The 24,561-nt window shown below is 45.1% G+C and overlaps 2 protein-coding genes across 5 annotated transcripts; one reads left to right on the top strand and one right to left on the bottom strand.

Moving 5' to 3' along the window:
• Window positions 1–236: 236 nt before the first annotated feature.
• znf609a (zinc finger protein 609a) lies at window positions 237–20,672 on the bottom strand. Of its 4 annotated transcripts, none has more exons than XM_068313102.1 (9): window positions 20,300–20,672; window positions 10,110–10,958; window positions 7,516–7,741; window positions 7,310–7,397; window positions 4,683–6,846; window positions 3,610–3,988; window positions 2,260–2,586; window positions 1,181–1,259; window positions 237–996 (listed from the first exon to the last, which is right to left on the bottom strand). In XM_068313102.1, exons 2-8 carry the CDS (start codon window positions 10,836–10,838, stop codon window positions 1,186–1,188), a joined length of 3,987 nt encoding a protein of 1,328 aa, XP_068169203.1. In that variant the 5' UTR covers window positions 10,839–10,958; window positions 20,300–20,672; the 3' UTR covers window positions 237–996; window positions 1,181–1,185. The 4 variants fall into 4 exon arrangements, with proteins under 4 accessions (XP_068169203.1, XP_068169202.1, XP_068169205.1 ...); XM_068313101.1 differs by having other exon boundaries at window positions 1,190–1,259; XM_068313104.1 differs by having other exon boundaries at window positions 1,181–1,244.
• Window positions 20,673–21,591: 919 nt separating this feature from the next.
• Window positions 21,592–24,487, top strand: si:ch211-284k5.2 (sperm axonemal maintenance protein CFAP97D1). Its single transcript, XM_068313958.1, has 5 exons — window positions 21,592–21,684; window positions 21,811–21,891; window positions 22,114–22,232; window positions 22,431–22,614; window positions 23,340–24,487. The coding sequence occupies exons 1-5, from the start codon at window positions 21,592–21,594 to the stop codon at window positions 23,433–23,435; spliced, it is 573 nt and encodes a 190-aa protein (XP_068170059.1). The 3' UTR covers window positions 23,436–24,487.
• Window positions 24,488–24,561: the final 74 nt, after the last annotated feature.

The raw sequence follows: 24,561 nt of genomic DNA, 5'->3' as shown, positions 1-24,561 counted from the left end.
AGTAATGTTGACTCTGAAGGTGTGATGACATTAGTTCTGGTGTTTTAGAAAAAAAACCCATTACTTTTATGACAACACAAATGTTTTAAAAAATATTCGAGATTAGAAAACATTTTTGACACTTTAGTCATCACATCCTGGTTTTCCTATGATAAATTCAACAGAAACAGGAAACTGACACTGTTCAGCGACGGTTGCGTATTTCAGGGAAATAAAAAGGAGGACAAAGATTGTGGGAGTGTTCCACCAGCTACAGATTTAATATCAGATCAACAACGGTAGAAAAACAGAGGCGGAGGCGACCAGACAAAAAGAAGAGTAGGAAATCCAACAGCATCCAACAGGCTCTTTAAAATAATTCCTCTGTACAGTATTTACACACACACATACACACACACACACACACACACACACACGCACACACACACGCACACACACAGACATACACACACAAACCAAGAAGTACAGTACAGTTATACACGGAGGAGGTGGAGTCTGATGCTGCTGCTGAGTCTGAGCATGCTACTCTCTGATTGGTCCGTCCTCCATCCGCGGTATTTTAATCTCCTGTGAAGCTGAGATTCTTCCAGGTGAACCAGTGACAACATCGCCGCTTGGAAAAACCTGCTGGAACTCGCTGAAGCCTGGTTGAACCGGCAAGCAGTGAGGCTCCGTTCTACAGCAGAACGCCACTGCAGACCAGAGCCATCACCGCGTCCGTCTACAAACAAGACTCCTGACGTGTCTCCACCGTTCGGGTCATCCCTGTCATCCCTGGGCCGGTCTGCAGCCAGCAGGACCAGTGGGGACAGCGGATCCAGAAGAACCGCCTCCTGAAGGCATAGCTGTCCAGTGGGAGGGCGGAGCGTCTGACTGGACGTCCAGGTGGAGAAATCAAACTAAACACCATTGAATTGATGCTGACACAGAAACGCTTCTTCATGTGAACCGGTCACATGACTCTTGGCAGGGTGGAGGTCAGCCAATCAGGTGTGCCTGCATGGATGAGAGGAGCTTCAAAATCACTTTTTTTTTTTTGCTTTCTATGGTTTTTGTGCAAATTCAGGCGTGCTGTTGTCCTTGATGGAAATGTCTGACCACTAGGTGGCACTGCAACATGAGCTATACACTGCAAATGTAACCAGATGTGGGTGTGTGTGTTTGCCTGTGTGTGTCTTACCACTCTCACCTCCGTGCGGGGGGGTACATCGAGGGGGCAGACGCCTGCTGACTCGCGACGATGGCTGAGGAGGAAAGACCTGTGAGACAGATCCAACATGGCCGACATGAATCGCACCCAAGTCTAAAACACTGACATGAATCAAACTTTAATCCATAAAGCGCTCAATCACATCGACAGACACGTCAAAGCAATAAATGAAGACGGATGGCATTTTTGATCCAGGACTGGATCTGCTTGATCAGCAGTACCTGGGTCCGGTACGAGATCAGCTCTGTAAAAAGGATTGTATCTACAAGTAGTCCTCAAGATACAAACATTCGGAGATACGAACAAACGTGCGTCACCATAGCCGACTATTCTTCGGCAGTTCCACTTTCTACCTCAAACCCACGTGGGGGCAGCACTGCTACTTTCTCGCAGCTGCAACACTCAACTTCCCTTGTTGCTGTTGTTTGTTGTCTCTGTGAGCCTCCTTCATACCCCCATGGATACTTAACTGTTTATCATGGATGATAAAGCAAAGGCGTAAAAATGACTTGTATTTCTCAGTGTACTTTTTTTGAAAACTGACATATAATCAAGAATGACAACTCGAAACGACCTGTACCTGTATGTTATTTTATTAAGTGTTGTTTTTATGTCCTGTAATTGTTTCTGGTAAGTCTTAGGGAATGGTACTTTTGTAATTAGAGTAGAAATGGCATTTAAATGACCTCAGATTTCGATTATAGATTAAAATTGAATAAACAATGACTTACAAATTCAGCTTATGAACAACCTCTCGGAACCAACTGTGTTTGTATGTTGAGAACTACCTGCACTAATTAATGAAATCCTGATATGCCGTTATTGACGCCTCAGAGGGCTCATCTCTCCACGGACAACTGTAGAGCTGGCTGCATGTCTGCTACCGTTAGCATGTCTACAGCATTGGCTGATGAATGAGTTTGGTTAATCAATTTCGTGATTGACAACTGAGATTTGATCATTTGGGCGGAACTTTCAGGATCTTTTGCATCACCGATGGAATTATCTACATGGACGAACTGACGTGATGGTGATGCCGTGAATCTCACCTGAGGCGTATGACAGGTCGTACTGTCCTGACAGGAGAGGGTATCCCAGGTGATGATGAGGAGGCAGGATGCGTTGCGAAGGAGAGGACCGCGGTCGGTCCAGCTCCCTCTCTCTGTCCCGGTCTCGGTCCAGCTGGGGCTTGTTGTCCTGGATGGAGGGGGATTTGCTCTTGTACTGGCTGGCGTGCTGCTGCAGCAGGTCCAGAGCTTTGGCCTCACTGGATGGCTTTGTGGTGGGACTGGACCTGGATGGCTTCTCGCCCTCCTCCCCAGCTGCCACCTTCCCTCCGTATGAAGGGAAGGAGTACCCGGTGGGCAGATACGAGCCTGAGGGGAGAGACACGTCTGAGGGACAGCTGACATCAATCGTCATTCGGCGGTCGACAAATCTAGACATCTGGAGTGAAAACTGATGTTAATGCGTTCACAGAGCTGTTCATTATTATTGATTCCTATTTTTTCTTTTGGCTTGTCCCATCATGTCATTCATTTTCAGTGTCAGCTTATCTTCTGCATATTTGTCTCTAACAACAACTTTCGTTATGTCTTCCCTCACTACATCCATCCAACTTCTCTTTGGTCTTCCTCTTGTCTTCTTTCCTGCTAGCTCCATCCTCATCACCCTTTTACTAATATACTCACCATCTCTCCTCTGGAAGTGTCCAAACCATTGACGTCTGCTCTCTCTAACTTTGTCTCCAGAACATCTCACCTTGGCTGCGCCTCTGATGAGCTCATTTCTGATCTGATTCAACCTGACCACTACTAGAGAACCTCCCCCTCCAGCTGGACTTCCTGTCTTTTCAGCACCACTGTCTTTAATCCATCCATCATGGCTGTCGTCACCACTGTCTTATAAACTTTGCCCTTCATTCTAGCAGAAACTCTTCTGTCCCATCAGAAACCTGACACTTTCCTCCACCCGTTCCAGTCTGCTTGGATCCATTTCTTCACCTCCTTCCCACACTCATCTTATCTTCATTCCTCTCCAACACGAACCACAAGCTCTATAAATGTTCCTCCATCTGGTTCTTGCTTTCACTGCAGATCACAATGTCATCTGCAAACATCATGGTCCATGGGGATTCCAGTCTAACTTCACCTGTCAGCCTACCCATCACCACTGGATACAGAAAGGGGCTCAGAGCTGATTATTTCTTACTGATATCTTTCCTATTATTTTTCTTCCTTTCTGTTTGGGTTCAGTTCTTATTGCAGCTTAAAAACACACTAATGATGATGAAACACAACTATCTGGTTTTGCCTTTTATTATTTTTATGATGAGCTATGAGAACTGATCATGGATCAGTAGATAAGTAGTTATTTTTTTCGTTATGCCTCCTACTTACCAGGGTAGTTCTGCATCATGACTGACGGCATGCTTCTGTAGCTGGGGTGGCTGGGCTCGTAGCCATGGCTGTAGGCGTAAGGTCCGTGCATGTAGGGCATGTAGCCCTGGTGCTGGGCCAAGGGGGAAAACTGTATATGGGGGGGTCGGGCCTCCTTGCCACCTCCTCGGTGCTCCTCTGAAGGCGGATGAGTCCTGCCCTCCGCCCCTTCCTTGGCCTCCTCTTTCTGGAGGCCCTCCTTCAGCCGCTGCCTCTCCTCCTTCCCCTTCCTGTCGCGTTCTCTGTCTCTGTCCTCCTTCCATCGCTCCTCCTCCTGCTGCTTGGGAGCGTCAGAGTATTTGTTGGGGTAGACGTACGGCCACAGGCGCGAATCCGGCTCCTGCACAGAAACATTGGGGAAAAGCCATGTTAGCATCTAGTCTGTTCATCAAAAGAAGAAACCGCATCGCTATCTGTCTACTTTATTTACTACCACAGCAGGACGTCCTGTAAATCCTACACAGTATACCATACTGGTTACTTACTAAAGAGACCGAAAGGCTCTTTTAGCTGTTGAATAAAAAATTGGAAGGTAATTTGGAAGGAATCAGAGCCTATTTGAAGTGAATACCCCTGAAAAAAACAAGTTACGCTAATTTCATCCAATACAATGAAAAAAAAGTCCAGTTATTTCTAACAACAACTTTAAACAGCTAATTAATGACATGATGATATCATGAAGTTGTCATGACTTAATTTTATGTTTTCAGAAAGGATTCAACTCTCTCCGAACAAACAGTTCTGGCAGCAAACATGCTAACATTAGCTGCACCACTGACAGCAGACGTGCCAACATTAGCTGCAGCTACAGGGGAAATGTTACCCATTATGTTCACTATTCATCTTTTCAACAACCAGGTGTTTCCTCAGGTGAAACAAGCTCCGCCTCTCTACAGACATTATAGTGAGTGTGTAAAAGTGGAGCATGAACCAGTGAGTCTGTGACGTCATCCTAACTGGGTTGATTAAACTTTAACAGTTTTCTAGTCTACCTCACTAGACGATGAGTGTGTTCAGTGTGTGACAGCAGTTACCTGTCTGTACCACATGGCTGGCTCAACAACCACTGGCCTTCCCGACTCCAGCCCTGCCTTAGCTTCCTCTTTCCCATGATGCCCTGCTTCGCTCAACTTCATCTTCAGACCCTCGGGCTGAGCAGTAGGGGGTTTAGAATCCTCTCCCTTTGCCATAATGACCGACTTGGCCTGTTCTGACGATGACAGGAGCTCTTTGGGCTTGGTTGGGTTCAGCATCCCCTTTGCCACCAGGTCAGTGAGGCTGGGGGCTCGGGACAGGGTGGGGGGAACTGATGCCTTCTGCTTCCACTCGTCTTTTCCAGACGGGTCTCGCTCTTTTCCCTCGGCCTTCTTGTCAGGCTGCCGCTGCCTCTCCTCGTACTGCTGGCGGTAGGTGGGGTTGGAGGCGAGCAGGTGGGCGTGGTAGGCCTGATCGTGTGTGTATGAGTAGGGGGGGACGTAGTACTGGTTGTAGTAGAGGGGCTGGGCGTACACGTTGGAACGCTGCTGGATGACCGACGGCTGCTGAGGCCCCGGGTCGACCCTCCTCTCCTCCTGAGGCTCCACCTTCACTTTTCCTTCCTCCCCCACCTCGGGCTGCTCCTCTTCCTTCTTCACCTTCACCTGCGCCCCCTCCACGTGAGGAGGCGCCGCGGCAACCGCTCCTGGGCTAGGGTTGGGGTAGCTCGGAGAGTAGTAGGTGTCGTAGTTGGGGTAGTAGGGGGACTCCTTACTGGGGGCCTGAGGGGGGAACAGCGTCTTCTTGGCGGCCTCTCGGGGGCCCTGGTCGGGCTCAGGTTTGATGTTCACCCCCTCGGCCTTCCCCTCTCCATCCTCGCCGGCGTCGGAGATGTCGGAGTAGGCGGGGCTGCCGGTTTTGACGGAGGCATTGTCAGCTCCGTTTTGGTTGAGGTGAAGGGGGGCCCCCAGGCCGGCCTCCATCCTGCTGGCCACGCCGATGGACGGGCTGGGGGCGTTGTCCGAGAAGCTGTACACCTTGTCGGCCTCCGCTTTGATGCTGGCCAGCCGGCTCTGGTGGGCTTCCGACGAGCCGTTGAGCAAAGCGTCGGTCGCCTCTGAGTACGGGCTCCTCCCCTCCTCCGGCCGCCCCCCCTTACCCATCGCTTTGGGACTGTCGCCCTCCTTCCCGCCCTCCCTCTTTTTCTTGTCTTTCTTCTTCTTGTCTTTACCGAGGGTGGGGCTGGAAGCGGGGTCGGCCAGTTGGGGGGGGTTGGGCTGGATGCTCTTCAGCTGGGGGCTCTTAGGAACGGACTGTACCACTGAGCCCAATGCCGGGGAGGACGTCTGTAGGGTGTACGGTGAGTGAGCGCTGAGGGCAGCGGGGGCCGGGGGCCGGGTGGGTTTCAAACCTTTCGGGTTCAGTTTGTCGGGTTTTCCTCCGGCGACCATCTTCCTCGCCTTCCTGTCGTCCATCCCATCATTACTGGCCTCGTCCGTCAAACACGCCCCCTCCTCACCGCCGTCCAACGCCTCCGGTTCCGCCTCTCCCCCCTTTTTCTTCCCCTTTGAAGTCAGCTTGCCGGGCGAGGGGGATGGGGCGTCGAATCCACGGCCTTTTGGCGTCGTGGAGCGGGCGGGGGAGATGGCGGCGCCATTGCAGGGGGCGGGGTCCAGCTGGGGGTCATCCCCATACTCGCTGTCTCCGTCCTGGTCCAATCGGATGTCATGCTCGTTGTGCGCCCGAGCCCGGTGGTACTTGAGCCCGTTGATGTGCTTGTACTTCTTGTTACAGTTGGGGTGTGGGCAGTCAATGAGGACCGGGGAGGGGCAAGACCGGTCCAGCTGCGGCGGGGGCAGGGGGTCAGATTTGCCCCCAGGGAGCGACACGGCAGTGCCAATGGAGTTAGTCCTCATTCGTTTTGAAGCCTTGGTGTCCTCAGAGCTGGAAGTGGGCTCCATGTCCGAGGCAGGTTTCGTTTTCCTCTTGGTGGAGGAGGGGCTGGCTTTGACGTCCTCGCCGCCGCCGCCGCCGGGGGCCGTCTGGCTGCCTCTCCGACCTTTGCTGTTGGCAGCGGCGGCGCGCGTCTTGCTGCTGCTGCTGCCCTTGTTGTCGGATGAGTTGCTGTTGTCGTTCAGAGGTGTGTTGTTGCTGGGGCGCATCCTCTTTCCCCGACCGCGACCACTCCGCATCTCCACGTCGCTGGTGGGGGAGTCACAGAACCTGAAAACACAAAAGGATGGTGAGCAGCGACCCATGAGGGGGGAGGGGAGGTAGGGAAAGTCGGGCTAAGACTGAAGAGCTGATTCAACAAAAGAAATCTGGTCTGGGACGTTGGTCCGTCCGAATAGTCAAATTGAGACTATCTGGGAATGTGAGGGATTCACAGATGCCATCCTTCAATAAAAAATACTACATGTTATTATTGTTATTAATAAGTTCTCATAGTCCTCTATTGATCCCAGTTGCTGGCTGGAACTGTAATTGAACAGCCAGTTAGACTAGAAAAGCACTTTATAAACTTATGTCGGTTAAAAATCCTGAACAACCTTCAGGATGTGTTCCCGTAATTTCTATACTTCTTGGTGATGAAGTGGCGACTGGTCAGGAGTGAACCCTGCGTCTCACCCAAAGTCAGCTGCTATAGGATGAGGTCATCTACTGTCGACAGATAAAATATACTCACCTTGGGGGGGCCCAGTCGTGTCTGGTGCAATCCAGCAGGGTCCCAACATACGTCTTGTTCCTCCAGGTGACGTTAACAACCAGCATGCCTACAGGCAGACAGACAATTAGACTACACCTGAACAGGTAACAAAAGATGCTACTACAGCAGGAAACGTGAGGCTGTCTCTGTGAGAACAGTTCAACAGGCCTGAGTTCTCATCTCACCGTCCTCCGTCTCCTGCCACACGATGCCCTCCAGGTTCACGCTGGTCCCCGGCTCACAGGGTCCCAGGCACTCCGGCTCGGTCGCCAGTGCCACATCCACCGTGTTCACCGCTACTGAGCGCGTGCGAACCATGATTTGTTCGCAGGGAGACGAGACCTCACTGTTGGTGACAGAAGTAAGAAGGTGGAGAGGAGGAGGAGCAGGAGTGGAGACCGGAGACTCCATCTACATGAGGGAAGAGAGAGAGACACGAGAGGTGAGAGAAACTACCAGCTGATGATGTCGTAGTTGTAAGTGAACCGTGAGGCTCAAGTCACCCATGATCCTTCAGTGTTTGAGATAAACGCTTGAACCAGTTTCAGCTGGTGCCAAAGGAAACAAGAAACGTCCAACACTAACACAAAAAATATCTAATCTGTTAAGCTGAACGTTCACAACATGAATAATAATGACTTAATATTTCATGCACACAACACTGGCGTGACGTTAGCCTCGGATGCAAAATGGAGTTGTTTCTAAGCCAAACAGACTCGCTTCAGATATTTTTTTAGCATGCCAAGGCAAACTAATTACCAAACTTTTTATTTATATTTACTTATGCTTTATTTAACCAGAAGATTACACTGAGAAACCAGATCTCCCTTTTCAGGAGTCCTGGTCCAGATGGTAGACAGTCTCACAAAGTAGCATCGCATTTTATTTTATTTATAGTTTATTTACATTTATAGTTTTATCTGATATAATTTTTTTTCTTTCAGTCCATCTACAAGAATACCTCCTTGCACTTCTTAACTTTTGTTTGCCCACGTTTATACGGGAAAATGTGTCTTATTTCTAATGTTCGCAGTTTTGTAAAAAGATTTTGTTGGATACCCCCCAGGGGTGGGGGGTATCCTACAAAACACCTAGTATGTGTTGAAAAAAGTAACAATCCTGTTTCACATTGTACTAACAGCTACCTGCCAAATGAATAAAAATGGTTAAATTAAAAAAAAAGAAAAGAAAAAAGCAAAGTACCATTGTGGCTAAATTAGCTAAGCTGTTGGCTACACAAAAGATGATTCATTCAATGTTTTCTGTTTGAAGACGACAAATACTTCATTAACATAACATCTGCGGGCCAGTTCTACATTCACTGTGGTGGATTTTTATTCTTTTATTGAATATTCAATGTTTATGTTGTGTAGCTGATGAAAATGCACACACGCGCACGCACATACACACAAACACACAAATGTTGCTGTAGATTAGCGACTAACTGCTGCTGAGGTGGAGGAGACAGCAGAAAGGTGTCAGCTGTCACCATGGAAACACCCCCAAGCAGCCTCCATCCTGACTCCTCTTTCTATGACAATGGACCAGTGGTCAGTTGTACTGACTCTCCTGATCAGCTGATGGCCTGATCAGGAGAGTCAGTGAAATGATACCCTCCTTTAATTCCTGTAGCTGATGTTCTGTAAACAGCAAATTAAGTTCAATGTTGGCAAGACGTCAAATTGATGGCAAGATGAAACACAACAGGAGGGTCAAGAATCAAGAGGAGAGTCAAGGAATTGGTGACCAGCAAAACTGTAAATGATTATTCTACACATTCAGTTGGTGGGGGCACCTGCTCGGGAACCACGTAACCGAGGTGATGCGTGACTCAGACATGTGAACTCCTCTTCAACATATTCTGAGAAAGCAGGTAACAGAGCTGAGGCATTAGGAGGCTCACTAGCAGTCTACCTCTATTTTGTCTTGCATCCATTCTAGCCCAGGACTCATACTTCAATATTAAACTCAAGATCATTTTGGATCTGGTTGATCGAAGGTAAATATCATCAATAACATGGCTGCTAATAAACAAATGCATTTATTAACATTAAATACCACATAAGAACACGGAGACCAGTCAGGACTTCACGCCCTAAACCTTCAGTGTTCTTCACCTCATATCATAATACAGATATTTTACTTGCTGCTGACTCAACTCTTCAGGCACTAATTGTTTTCACGAGGTGTGACCTGTATGATCTGAGCTGATAAATCTAGGTCTTTGCAGGCCAAATATCAGCAGTGAAATTAATCCAACGGTCCGATGCTGCTGTTCCAATACATCAATAAATGTCACCTCTGCTCTGCAACTGGTTCCTGCCACCTGTTGTTAACAAGGATTCATTGGTTGGGGGTAGACCCGGGTAGTCTGCAGTAATGATCCCTGATGTGGGATGTGACCTCTCAGCCCTTGAGATTGTCACACACCACTCACCCAAACCCAACTAGTCTACACCATTCACTCATACGCATTAACTAGGACACATGTAACATGTATGTAACACTTCTTTGGTATCTCTGCAAGCATGTATACTGATCTATAAAAGCATCTATGTTTTTTTATATTGTTCGATCAACATGTGTCTTGATCAGCTTTATCAAATTGATTGATCTTGACTTGGCTGCGGATGAAATGATTTAGATTTGAGCCTCAGTCCAGAACAGCACGACATCCAATCAGAAACGAGCGATGGCCGAATGCAGACGAGCAGAAAGCTCCGTTCTGTACCCTCCAGCAGGAAATGAAAGACAGAACATTCTGAACGTTTCCTCTTACCTTCACACCAACCACCTTCTTCAGATTTCGACATTCGCCGTCTTCCACCTCCTCTTGCTCAGTTGCCATGGCAACAGGCTGAGCTATCCCTGCAGTGTCCAGCACCATGTTTCCGAGCTGCTCAGCGGCAGCCAACTCTGGACTCTGTTGGGCCTCGTGGGGGCTGCTGCGAGGGGCCCCTAGGGGCAAGTTGGGGGCCATAGCCTCCTTCTCACTGTTCACTCCTCCTATGGACACCCCCTCCATTTTGTCCTTCTTTGTTTTCCCAGAAACCATGTCCTTTTCTTTTTTCACCGCTGGGAGGCTACGTGAGGGTTTACTACACTTGTCCGTTCCCTTAATAGAGGCAGAGTTTGTGTTCTGAGGCGAAGGGTCCCCGGGGGCCCGACCCTGAACCTCTTTCTTTGCGCCGTCTGAGACAAGGGCCTTGACACTGTCCTTCGAGTTTTTACTGCGTTTGGATTTGGATTTGCTTTCTTTGCCCTGCGGAGTGGCTACAGGACTAACAAACTTGATGTTGTCGGGTAAAGCCGCCACAGCGCTGGGAGGGGCAGCAATGGCCCCTCCCTCCTTGCTGCTTGACATCTCTAGTTTGTCCTTCTCCAAGTCGGCGTCCAGGTCAATGATCAGATTGCCAACACCGATGTCCCATTCATCGCCGCTGTCATATGTGTCCACCGCATTGGAGTCCACACCTTTCCCGCCTGCAGGGCCGCTGCTGAGGGACATCTTAGTAGGAGCGTCCCGGAGCGCCGCAGGAGGGCCGCAGGAGGGCCACACTCCTTCCAGTCGCAGGACCCCTCCTCAGGGATGGACCCCGGGCCTCCTCCCTGCTCCCCACATCGCCTCCTTCAGGCAGGACAAAAAAAAAGTTAGATTCTCAAAAATGATTCTGAAAAAAAGCCGGTATTTCGGCGAGGTTTCATAAAAACTCTAATGTACAAACGTCAAACTTCCGAACAGTTCACAAATTTAAAAGAAAAGCTCATATAGTCGTGAGCTTAACACATTCAATTTCAAACATATGGCAATACCTTTATCCAGCAATTTCTGCATTTGCCTCCACCACAGCTCAAATACATTTTGTACAAACAGAACTGAAAAATGCATCACTGTTGAGCTGAAACACGTCTGAAAAGACCGATTAACTTCTGCTCATAAGCAGTGATTAAGTCAGAGAAAAATAACTGAATTATTGAGAAATCCATCGTATTCCGACGTGGTTGTGTTTGATATTTAGTTAATGTAGTTTATTTTGAAGGAGGGAATGTACAAATGTCAACAAAGGTTCAAAATAGCAGCGCATTTAATTTCTAACATGCGAGCGTTCAGTGAAGCGTCCTCTTGCGAGGTTAACTTACACTGTAAATGCACTTAGCATGCTGGTGGCCCTTATAACATCACCATAGCAACAACAGTAGCACAGAATGATTGATTATTAATTACAAATAAGAAATACAAATTCCAACCCGTGAAATAATTTTGCATATTATTTGTAAATATCTTAATAAATGTCCATTTGAATTAATTATAACTTCTTTTGAAAAGATGTCTTGCAAATGAAATGTAAACGAACAACATATACAGGTCATGATAACGATACAAACAATCCTTAAATCTAAGAATTTACTAAATAAACAAAAGTCGGCACTTCTGGTGGGTAAAATCACGCCTGAGAAATGAGCTTGTCAAATACCATTAGGTCACAGTCACTGTGTATATTCATTCATTATATTCCTATTTTAATATAAAATAATTTTAATAATAAAATAATGGCTTCAATAGTTTTTTTGAGTAATAATTACATAATCTTGACAGCTAAATAATAATTACATAAATAAATGAAAAATAAGGGGCAGTACAATCACAGACACACATCACAACACCAAGGTCACCATATCAACAGCACAGGAAAATACAAATTCTATAAAAACAATAGAACAATAAGTTGTAGAACAATAAGTTGATCCAGTGTCAAAAATGTAAATATGTTGTGATGTACGGTCATTCCTCTGTTAAAAACTGAAATACAATAACAAATTACATGAGAATAAGAAAGGAAGCGACGGTGAAGACAATAGAGAAACTTTGGAAGAACTCAATATTCTGTGAGCCTTTAAAGTTCAGTCAAAATGCTCCAAAACACTGGCAGTATGGAGAACCCTGCTCCGAAAATAGTCGGCAGCCAATGAGTTTAGTCAAATTAATTTTACTTTCTATACAGTTTCAGATCACAGCAGAAGTCATTTAAGGTCACCTTTCAGATAGAACAGGTCTTCGTCTTGTAAATTTGTCAAACAAGTCTTATTTATCTTATTTAATTAACGGTTTGTCACTTCTGTCTCCACATGATCACGTGTTTACAATTCTCCTCTACTTCTTGTATCATGCATGGCAGAGTTCTGCCTGACTGGTTCGGGTCCAAGCACAGAAAATAGCCCCGGTCTCTCTTGATAACCAGGACAACGAGCAGGTTTCTACCCTTAGAACAAAACTTTATCACGATACCCCTCTCCAACACCGAGGAGACCTTCAGATGGTTCCAGTCATGGATCTTAGATCAAACATTTTCTCACATCAGTCAGTGATTATTTAACAACCTAACCTAGGATGGCAAAAGAGTACTAATCAATAATCACTCAGTACAAATCCACTGCCAATTACTAGTCATAATCCAATTTTCTTTTCTTAGTTTCAGTTGGAGTAGCTAGTGGGTGTATTACTGCCATCTTCTAAAGGTATTACTGCATTATTTCCAGATGCAAGAAAAATAAAGGAAACATTTACTATGACATAACGCTAATCAAAACTACGGGTTCATTTTTTAAAAATGTATGTTTACGTTAATGTATGTTTTTTAATGTATGTTTTTCCTGTACTGTATGTTTGTGAATAAATGCCACCCCTTGACACCAGTGACACCGCAGATGTGCGGGTATATTTGCTGATCATGTTTGAGTCCACAGGTTTTCTTCTAGATCAACATTTAAAGTTTGTCGCTCTCTAAACCAACAGACTCCGACATGGAAAAGTAGCGTGTATACTTACACGCTACCTTTCCACTGACATCCCGCTTCCAGCATTAACATACTCAGTGTTTAAGTCATCAACCGTTCAGTTCGCCTTACAAGACAATGTTCAAGTGTTAAGCTAACAATTCTAGCTAGATTTCACAAATATCCCCACTGTGGGACAATAAAGGGTTCTCTTATCTTATCTCTTATTTTAGATGGCTTCAGTAAGACGTCATACAACAGTAAAGTGATTACTGGTCTCTCACTGGCACCTGTTCTAAACCAATGTCAGGTTCTGGTCCTTCACATTTAGCTTTGTACATTTGGGCTGCAGTCAGGGGATACTACTCTTGAATTTTATCTGTTCAGGAACCTGAAGCTCTTTTTTCAGAGGTTTGTTTGAACAAGATGAGTCACGATCTCTGACGCAACTTCAGAACCAAGATATACAAATTTATTGTAAATGTTATGACTGAATGTAAAATTGCACATCTTATTTAGCATGAAGCAAAAGCAAAAACAAAATGTTCTGTGTGCTGTCAATTGTGGTTTTAACGAGTGACAAAATCAATATGTGCAGTTGATATCAGTGATGGAAATGTAACTAGCTGTTGTTGCCACCACTAACAAATTAACCAGTTCATAGCTGGTCAGATTTAATAAAGCTTTGACCAAACCAACCTGATTATTTCAGTCTTTTCTCTGCTTCTGGTTTGAAGCTACAGGACTTTCCGCCTTACATGTCTTCTGTTTACAGAGCAGCAGGAGGAAGATAATAAACAGCTAGTTCTAAATATGGCCTTCATGGGTTTACTGTCGGTTAATAAATATCTGGATGGTCAACAACGAGGAGGTTAATGGGAAACAAAGCGGGTTCAAATGTCTGGAGAGACAGGGGTGCAAAACATTTGGACTGGATTCATCCAGATGTCAAGTGTTCAACCTTCAGAGACGTCTTACTGGTTTGGTTAGGGTTAGATGACTGTTTAGTTTCGTATAATGCTAAAGGACTGGAAACAGCAACTCCAAAGAAAAGGAGATCCACAAGGCAAACCACTCTCCCAGGCTCTCTGATTAAGTTCACTGTAAGGTCCTACTAGCGACTGACAGAACTAGCATCCTTGGATCACCCGGTGACGCCTCTTCCGCTGTACCCACCACAGCCCCTAGGAGAGGAGGAGAAGGCTGGGAGGAGAAGGATGCTGTATGGAGGACTGCCAAGGCTAGAGGCTAATGCTTTTCCTTCTGTCTGCTAACAGACCACCAGCTCTGTGATCCACCAGCAGAGGACAGACCTCTGGTCCGTGGTCAGACTGAACCATTTCCTGCTTCGCGTGGTGGTCCATTATAGGTCATTACTACGCCACTGTCATCCATAGCTGCTGTGACTTTAGAGTGTAAGATACTTGCAAGTCATAATGAACTTCTCTTTTCACCTCACGCTGGCAGCTCCATCTCCAGCTGTCTGGCTGTGACCCGACTGAACCCTTCCTAAGTTCCACCATGGCGACTGTAGCTAAAAAGAGGGAAGTCGGTAACGAGGGCTGCTGCTTCCAGGAGACACAGCATGACCAATATTTTTTTCACTGTATAAAACAAGGGTGTGTGTAATTTGTCAAGACACTGTTCCCCTAGTATGCAAATGCATTCAAAAGTAAATGACAAGCTAAAAATGGTGAGTGGTTCTTCAGTCCTACCAAAATAAACTTCCTGACTCACATGGATTGGTAGATGAAAAAAATCTGCTTGCAAAGCTTTTTTTACAGACAAAAACATTTTTCTGTGTTCCATATATGTTAATTTCTCTACATTTCATTGAGATAAAGTAGTCTGTTAAATAAAAAATCAAAGATGAGTCCAGATGTTACAGCCAGAGCAGGTTTTTTTCCCCGTTTTGCACCCTTCTTTTCCTCAGGTAGGAACTGGCAACTGGCCAGTTCCTACCTGAGGAACCCCTGACCAGCTTCAGGGGTGACAGTAGCTTGGAGGCGGCACTCTTGCGCAATCTCCACCTTGTTTTTGAGATTTTCCTGCTTTAAGATTATTGTTTTCATTAAATAATTGCTCATTATTCTAACTAACTTGAGCGCATCACCATTTTTTATTGCAGCCTTAGAGCCGGGTCGTAACACCACAGCAAAATTGAAGCAAAATTATTTTTAATATATAGATGTATAGCTGGGTAATTCAAGAACGAGTACAATTCAGAAATTTAACTGGAATTCAACTCAATAGGAGATGAAAAAAGTAAATAGGTGATCACAATAGGCATTGGTCTATCAGAGGCTACATTATTTAATCTACATCCTCCTCTGACACCTCACTCTCAGTCATCACCCTGTTCTTCTCACAGTACATGTAGTCTGGTCTCCTGCACAAAACCACAGCTTTTGTTGAGTAAACTCCCTGATCTCTGGAGAGGCTCCCACTGAGTCAGGGATACTGAAATTGTACTGAATCGCTCTACTCGTAGTTACAGATGATTTTCCAGTTTCATGGTTTTATTTCCAATGATCAAAGAGTTGTGTCGATGTCTTTCCTTCCTATGCTGGCGACATATCAAGCATGACTGCATCATACTGCACCTGTTCTGTTGAGACTCCCTCATCACAAAACCTCCATGACTTGCAAAATTTCCTACTTGAAAGTGTCTCCTCCTCCTTCTTTTCCATCACTTCCTATTGCAGGTCTCTCCATTCCATTCAGATACCGCCCAAATTTTTTTTTTTAAAGTTTGTAATAGTAGGGTCCTTGCGTCAAGCCACCTGTTTATTTGATAGTGTGGTGAAATACCTCAGCCATTTTCTCGCCAAACAGAAATTTTAACTGCCATCTGGGTGGTTGTTAGTTTCGGACCCTGGCCCTGGGGCAGTGAAAACACAATGAAAGCATCAATAAAGTACAAAGTGCCTTCCAGAACCAAATCACAACTTCTTCAAAGACACAAACTGATGCCTGTGCCACATATTTCCCAGCTTTCCATGAGGTCATTGATAGTCTTCTACAGGATGATCAAACAAAGAGGCCATCTCATCTCTTACTGAGAAGTTTCCTGGGTTTTGCAGCTATTGAATAGGATCTCCTTACTCCTTATACCCTGATGACGCTCACTGAACTGCAGGGTGACGAGTTATCAACCGGTTCTTCTACTGCCAGCTGGATAAAGTCACCAGAAATGCCCACATTTGCAAGGACAATTGTGAACTTGTTTGGCTCCTTTGCGTGGACAGATTATCTGTCAAGAACCAACACCAGAACTGCCTCAGGTCAAGACTAAGTAACCTCCATTTCAAACACACCTAGCCTCTGCACCGACACGCAACATCACCCTTTTTATTACCTGTTTCTCAGTCAAACATGAGATGAGGAATCTTTTTGAAATGGTAACGTCTGCGACTGCCAACACAAAAACGATGAAACTAGATTTAAATCCATGCAGTAGGACTTACTCTACTTATTGCATTGCATTTACAACTGTCAGCATTATGTACCTGCAGATGTGACAAAAATGACTTTGTGAACAACCATAGTGACTGTCCCTCTTTGACACCCCTGTTCCAGAACAGCCACATGATAAACTACATCACATGGGGGAAGGGTTATGCCCATGTTGTTTTGGTGTAGAGAAGGGTCAACAGTGACGCAACAGGACCTTCGACCTGCCTCAATGTGAGCCGGTGAGATTATGATTAAGCCACCATAAAGTAATTATGTAGCAGAGATGCTACTGAAATGGGCTCAAAGCTTTAAAAGCCTTACTTCAGTGGATTCAAAACAATTTAGGGTTTGCATGGAAATCTGACCATCATCATGCCAGCAGCTGGAACCAAGTTATATCTCAAAATTCCACTTAAGCTCATCGATACCTCTTTGTTCAATACTTCTTCTTCAGCTGCACCTTATCAGCTCTGCTTTCTGGTGACAGCTGGCTTAAATAAACCATAGAGCATATTCAACAGACTCATAATAGTCTCAGCAGCTCAGCTAACTCCACGAAGCATCCTGTTTGCCAGACCTCCCAGGTGTGGTGCACAAATCAGGCCATCCCCCCCAGGAAAGACATAGCTGTTGTCAACCTGACTGCCCCGTGACCCTGCAGAGGTTGGCGGCTACCAGAGGATATCGGGGGATACCACAGGTTGCCAGGGCCTTCCAGAGGTTATCAGAGGCTACCAGAGCACTTCCTGTTCATCAGGAGGTGTAACCATCCAGTCACCAATGCACCAATGAACAGAATGGGCTTCAGTGAGTTGCCCAAGGACATTTAGACCTGCCCGGCATCATGCCATCAACTCTCTTTGTGGACAATCACTCTACCTACTGAGCTACATCCACCCTTCACTTATATCAAACACATTAAAAAGGAAAACAGTACATAATTCAAGAAAAAATTTTAAAAAGCCAAAAAAGGTCTGGAATATCAGAAAACCTGTCCAGTACACTGGACATCTGTGAAACTTAACTTTATATAGTTATGAGTTAAAACCAGAGACTCTCACGTGAGTCACTGAATGACACTACGTTCAAATTGTAACCATGGAAATGGGAAATTACACATGACAATTATCCCTTAATAGGGAAAGGTACCATCCAGTGTGTGTAGAAAATTTTAAGATGAAATATTAAACAGGGAAAATAAGAAGGTTGCACCGATGGACAGATTTGATCACTACTTCTTCTGTCCAGCTAGTTTCAGTCCACCTCTGACTACATACCAACCTGAAAGTTCTTGAGTGCTGCAGCTGAATTGTTACATAAATTACAAAAAGGAATGAGCACCTGAACTGACCCCGTCTTCAGATATGGAAACACTGTCTGCTGTGGCTGCAGCTCTGGAAAATGGTGAACAAAAGGCATTGAATAGTTTACTGGTCTCTGGCTGCTTGTCTGTTCCTCAGGTGTTTGTCTGCTGAATGACAGTGTTGAGTGTCTGACTCACTGTTATTGGCTTGAAACAGTCATATAAAAAAAGACCCCCCCCCCCCCAAACCACACACACACAACGTGCCTGTTTACATGTTTCACTTCTTTGTGTCGGATAACTGGTTATGGACCAGAACTCCCCAGTGCTGCTAATGTTCTCCTAGTTCTGGTTCCGAAGCTTCCTCTCAGCTATTCATACAGGAACTACTGACCATAACTTCTTTGTCAGGAGAACACACCTCCCTCAACAACACTCCATCTCCTTGATTTGTAAGAAAAGCTTTAAGATGTTTCACTTCTCGTTCAAGACGCCTTTGAGGTTTTTAAGTTATAATGAGAGTTGTTGAGAGTCATATAGGTTTCACCTACGTGGGGTCGGAGTCGCCTGAAAGTTGTGTAAATTGTGGGTGGCCTGTTTTCTCTGCAGTTCGTTGTCTATAAAATAATTTTCCTCTTTCAATTCATCTTTAAATCATCCGGCTGCAAGTTTATCAGTCCTTTGAAAAACTGCCACTGTGAAGTGAGAACCAATCACAACAATGTGCAGACGCATCACAATGATGTCCACTGGTGAACAGGTCCAGCCCAATGTTGACATGAGATCTGAAAGGGGGCCCTGTTAATGGAATTAAACCAATACAGGTGGTGGACTTACCTCTGGGTCAATAGCCTAAACTCTAGACGTTCTGAAGCCCTCTGAGATCTACAGAGGAACTGGTTTACTGCTGGGAAGTTTCTTTACAGTATCAGTATAATAGAAATAAATGCTGAAATGTGTGGTATAAATACCACTGGAATCTGTCCGAAGTCATCCTCTATAACAAGCTCATAACAGTTCTCACAGCAACACCGAGGGGGTCTGACATGACCATCATCTGCATATAACCTATAAATCGTGCCTCCCCCCTTGATCTTATTCTATTATATATTTATCTGCTATTCCCTTGTTTCAACGTTGGACTCAAGTTTTTTTCTGACATTCTTCAGTTTTCAGGAGAAGAATGTCAAAATCACAAGTCCTTCTGTCACTCCATCAGTGGATGTTTAACCCGAGCAGCCGCTAGCAGCTACAAGCTCAACCTGACAACAGCGGCCACAACACATTAGCATTATGTTAGTTTTTATTTATGCCGGGCCTTGCTCCGAGCTTGGGTTTTTATGGAGGTCGTTATGTTCTAAAATTCTATTTTCAAACAGTCATTATCGGTTATAGCTCATTAAAAGACGTGTGGAAGCCCAAATCTTAGCCATCTTAAACTAGTTACCGTTAGCTAAATTCATCGGAAGGTTAGCTAGCGGCCCTGATTCCACTACAAATTAGCCCAAAGCTAACACGCACACAAATCGTGATAGTGCGTTTAGTTGAACACAGTTAGCTCCACAAATACATCACTACGCTTATTACGTGTCCAAGATCGAATAACATGAATATATGTGTTATAACTTACTCAGCTAGTCCGAGGCCCACCACGGCCCGCTATTATGCTAGGAGCATCCATTATCGGACACACATCCCTTCGACTCTACCGCTGACATTTACAGGATCCTCCGTTTAACTTTATGCTAAACCGATCATTTCACGTTTTACAATTTAAAGGCGACACTAATAGGTAAGTTCTTAAACCACGACCCGAAACGCTTCACACGTCGTTTGAATAGCAGTTGACATACATCCAATATGTCGTGTGATGGACAATTACCGTCGGGGCGCCTTCAGCCTACCTGTCAAAAATGGTAGATCCATTATCGGACGCAAATTTACATCTCCCACATTCTTATATTATTTTACCAATTTATCCAGAAGTTACTTCTGAATTGCGATTAATTTTAATAACGACGAAGGATAACATGATCCGGACTGACTAAAGAAATGTGTTATAATATACTTAAAAGCACACTTACATCGCTGAATTGGATCACAATCTGAAGGTTCGACTAATGTATCAACAGATGTTATATGACAGCTGTTAAAGAGTCATAATAGCTTTAATATCAACATATAAATTCCTTCTGTAATATGCCTGGATTTGCTCACCTTGAATTTGTTAGAAATGTTCAATTAAAATGAAACATGCGGGTCAGACGGGGACGTGTCCGACAATAAACGCATGCCCCTTAGCGCCCATGTCTCTCCAGACAAAGACAGCAGTTAGCCTGCTGAGCTAACCCCCGGGATAGCTAGCAGGCTATGCCGCGTTTAGAAAACTGGATCCAAATCCCACTGAGAGGGCCGATTTCTACAAGTTCACTTACCCCGTTTGAAATCCCTGTCCGACCAGCTTTCATGTACACTCCATAAATCCAGACAATCCCAGTAAAAGGGTTGAAACAAGATTCGAAACTGGTGGATTAACAGGCGGAGCAGTCAACGTGCTCCCAGTTCACTGGACCGCAGCCATCACACGGTCACATCCCGGAGAAAGCTGGAAAACAGCGGGAAACACCGACATTTTGCAGTCAGCTGTCGAGCCCACAAGAAAATAAAGCTAACCCCGGGTATTCCATGACAGGATGTGATATTCCCAGAGTTCCCAGTTCAACGTTATCCACAGCTGCAGACACACAGACAGCGACAGACAGACAAACTGCACGGAAGGGCTAAATGGCTGTTAGGTACAAAGCAACCAAAGTCCGGAGCAGTGGAGCAACAGAGGCACTGGACCTGGACTCACTGGAGCAAAGGAGGCACTGGACCTGGACTCACTGGAGCAAAGGAGGCACTGGACCTGGACTCACTGGAGCAAAGGAGGCACTGGACCTGGACTCACTGGAGCAAAGGAGGCACTGGACCTGGACTCACTGGAGCAAAGGAGGCATTGGACCTGGACTCACTGGAGCAATGGAGGCATTGGACCTGGACTCACTGGAGCAAAGGAGGCACTGGACCTGGACTCACTGGAGTGATGGAGGTACTGGACCTGGACTCACTGGAGCAAAGGAGGCACTGGACCTGGACTCACTGGTGCAACAGAGGCATAGGACCTGAACTCACTGGAGTGAGGGAGGTACTGAACTTGGATTCATCGGAGCAACGGAGCAACGGAGTCACTGGACGTGGACTCACTGGAGCAACAGAAGCACTGGACCTTGACTCTCTGGAGCAACGGAGCAATGGAGGCACTGGAGGTGCTGGGATGTTTAATGACATATTTTATTATAAAATATATTTTTAAAAAATAGATTTGATCAATACCCACAGGAATCATTAAATTTATCAAAGATTAAAAGCTCCATCTGATTGATTCATCTGAAGAGCAGCAGGATTTAATAATGTGATGTCTCCTTACACGGTGTGTGTGTGTGTGTGTGTGTGTGTGTGTGTGTGTGTGTGTGTGTGTGTGTGTGTGTGTGTGTGTGTGTGTGTGTGTGTGTATTCCCGCATGTGCTCGCGTATGCATACATGCTACCTTGACAGCTCAGTAATAATTCATAGGAACTTTATCCGGATGTAACAAGATAAAGAGGGGTAGATCTCCATGGTAACAATCCCTTGTAAACAGACAATGTTAGTTTGGACATTGTGAGGCTACTGTTTGAGGTGCAACATGCACAGGTCCTATCAGCCATTAAAACCTGTTACCAACCGCTACCTGCAGCAGCGTTGGGACCAGAACAAGTACAGTGACCATCGCAGAAAGGTAAGAGGACTGCTGGGTCATCATTGCGATTCGACTGCATTTAGTTTGGAGGCTGTTGTTTGGTGATATTTTTGCGATTTAGCCGATGGATCTGTGAAATGAGATAGCTTGTGTTTACCTGTCCAGGTGACGTCTGCCTTGCCAGTTGTGGATACCAGAGGCATGAGGACACCTGCTCACGTTCAGCTCAAGCTCAAGAAACTCCAGGTCAGTGGACACTGATGAGCAGAGCATTGGCCATACTTTCATCACACCAATTAGAAATAGCTCGACAATTATGGCACTGATGCTGTTGAAGGCAAGTCCTTCAGAAGTTGGATTTTCTGACTGTTGTTTAAATCAATTATCAACTGTAAAACCAGAGTTACAAACATAATTTTTGTGACGGAGAGACATTTCCGTCAAATCTTCCTTTTTGTTTTTTTAAAGCTGCAAAATGAGTGGCGGTCAACCATCGACAGAGATAACCACCTCCTGGCTTCCAAACTGGCCAACATTATGACCTCCAAAGGCTTGGTTGACCACCGAAACCAGTACAACCTGAAGAGGTATGGTTTTGATAAGATCCACTTTGAATACCAATCAAAAGAAGAATGACTCTAACCAAAAAGAGCTACCAACTAATGACTAGAGATTTTCCAGCTTTGAGCTGACTTCTAACAGGATTACTATGTTTATCATCAAAGTTATGCATGTAAATACATCCCAGTCTGCTCATTAGTCTTCCTGCTGTCATGTCTCTTAAGTCTGAATGCTGACAAGAGGAGGGAGGAACTTCTACTCGTTAGCCGTCAGAATCAGGCCATCTATCAGCGAATCACATCTCGACAGTCCGAGTACCGTCACCAGCTGTGGTTGGATGACTGGGAAAGGGCGGAATGTCGGCGGGACAATATCTCCCGCTACCCCCAAGGACTTGCAGATAAGCAGGTATATCCAACAAAGGACACATGAGATCTAAAATTACCGTCATGATTTATTCAGAACTATCAATTTGTAAAGTAAAACGTACAAAAAGATGTACAAATGATGAAATATAAAGCAATTTTATGAAAGTCTTGTCTAGTAATTATGAGATCTTTTCTCATTCTTACATCTTATCTATCACATGTAAAGTCTCTGCCAAGTTTTATTCATCACTGTATGTACTGGGTTTCCATTCTCAACTGGGGGCTTATTGTACATTCAAGTCATGCTGGTGGTAGAGTTTCAAAGGAGATCATTGCTAAGGCATTCTTACTGATCATAAAGGTAACCCACCATGCACGTTAAATAGCAGGTGGAACAAACACCCAACCAGTACCTTTAAACGTTCTCTACCTGGGGAGGGGCTACCTCCACGGCACCGTGGGAAGGCTATTGTTCTGTTGGCTCCATCTGTTTTATACACTGTTCAGTGTCAGCACCATTTTACCGAAACAGAACTGGTGACCAGACTATCATTGGCCTGTGAAGAGGTATCCCATCTACCTGTCTGATAGCCTAGAGCAATGGACCTTGACCAACTGGAGCTACAGAATCACAAAATTGATTTGGTGCTGCTGATTCATTTTTTCCACAACCCAGCGCAGCCACTTGAAGATGCACAGCAACACGTTGATTATTATCTCTGGATGAACCCTGAGGTGATCCCTGATGTGTTTTTTTGTCTACAGAGGTCAACCAGGAAGGTGAAGTTTGAAATCAACGACAGCAGCGATGCTTCAACCAATGGAACACGTGAACACGTTCAGGTCGTCAGACTCTTCTGAGACATGGAGACACACAAAGCCCACATATGAACTGAAAGCACACGTAGTTCATGTTTTTTTGTCCACACATGATTATTTGAGATTTTAGACTTCACATATGCATGTTTTAATTTGTTTACATGTAGAGTAATAATGTGATGCTGAAAACATGTATAATAATACACTGCCCAACCAAAGATCCTAGACCTGAACATAGACTTGAACGTAGACTTGGATCCTAGACAGGACCCAAGACAATAGCCGACCAGACTCTAGGTCTCAACATAGCTCTGAACATACACCTGACCTTAGACCTGAACCTAGATCTTACTCTGGATTAGAACCTAGAACTGAACCTAGATCTGACCCTAGACATGAACACCTGAACCAATCCCAGATCAGAAACCCATAGCCATGAGTTCTACAGGTGATTTTCATATTTATCCAGTTTGAGGCTCTTACCCTCTGCTTAAATCCAGGTGGGGGCTGGTTTTGACCAGGTAGTGTATTTAGCTTTGCTGATAATTGGTGGAGTATGTGTCACATGACCCTAACCATTAGCATTAACAACACATTTAAACTATGCACCTGTTGGACCTGCACTTGTCTGTGACTGTAGCAGGAAGTGACATTTTATCTATCTGCATGAATAAAACATCCCAGAGTTTCTCTGTCACACATCTTATTCTTTGTCACACACAAATCAGAAGGGTAGATCAATGAATCAGAACTGTCATTTAAATCACAATTATCATCTTAATGAAGGTTTCAGCCTGATATCTGAATGAAAATATCCAATGTCCAACGTCAGCTAATGAATTAAGTGGGTCATTCTGTGTAACAATGTCCACTCTTGCACCAGCTTCACGTTATCTTGCAGCATTCACAAAAAAGGAAAACATTCCTGAATCCATCCCTTTATCTATTTATGACTTTCATGGAAATCTGTGGGCAGTTTTAGGTCCTGGTAACAGAGTAGACAGCATGACCTCTTTCACCCACAGTAATAACTGAGTGTGATGGTTTCTGCTCCAGCACTTCTCCTATAACGTTGCCATGGAAACGACGGAGTAATGAATATGTTGTAAATATCTAGTTTACCAATTAGAATGATTTACTAAATAAATAAATAAATTTTGAAACAGTG

Source organism: Antennarius striatus, chromosome 4, assembly GCF_040054535.1.
Source record: "Antennarius striatus isolate MH-2024 chromosome 4, ASM4005453v1, whole genome shotgun sequence".
NCBI classification, from domain to species: Eukaryota; Metazoa; Chordata; class Actinopteri; order Lophiiformes; family Antennariidae; genus Antennarius; species Antennarius striatus.
This window is presented reverse-complemented; position numbering and strand designations above follow the sequence as displayed.

Excerpts from the sequence above, each read along its gene's own strand:
- si:ch211-284k5.2 (XM_068313958.1), top strand. The coding sequence starts at position 21,592 with ATGCACAGGTCCTATCAGCCATTAAAACCTGTTACCAACCGCTACCTG. Across the intron at positions 21,685-21,810 it reads ACAGTGACCATCGCAGAAAG|GTGACGTCTGCCTTGCCAGT; the intron begins GTAAGAGGACTG and ends TTACCTGTCCAG. Across the intron at positions 21,892-22,113 it reads TCAAGCTCAAGAAACTCCAG|CTGCAAAATGAGTGGCGGTC; the intron begins GTCAGTGGACAC and ends GTTTTTTTAAAG.
- znf609a (XM_068313101.1), bottom strand. The coding sequence starts at position 10,838 with ATGTCCCTCAGCAGCGGCCCTGCAGGCGGGAAAGGTGTGGACTCCAAT. Across the intron at positions 7,742-10,109 it reads AGAAGGTGGTTGGTGTGAAG|ATGGAGTCTCCGGTCTCCAC; the intron begins GTAAGAGGAAAC and ends TCCCTCATGTAG. Across the intron at positions 2,587-3,609 it reads CATGATGCAGAACTACCCTG|GCTCGTATCTGCCCACCGGG; the intron begins GTAAGTAGGAGG and ends CTCTCCCCTCAG.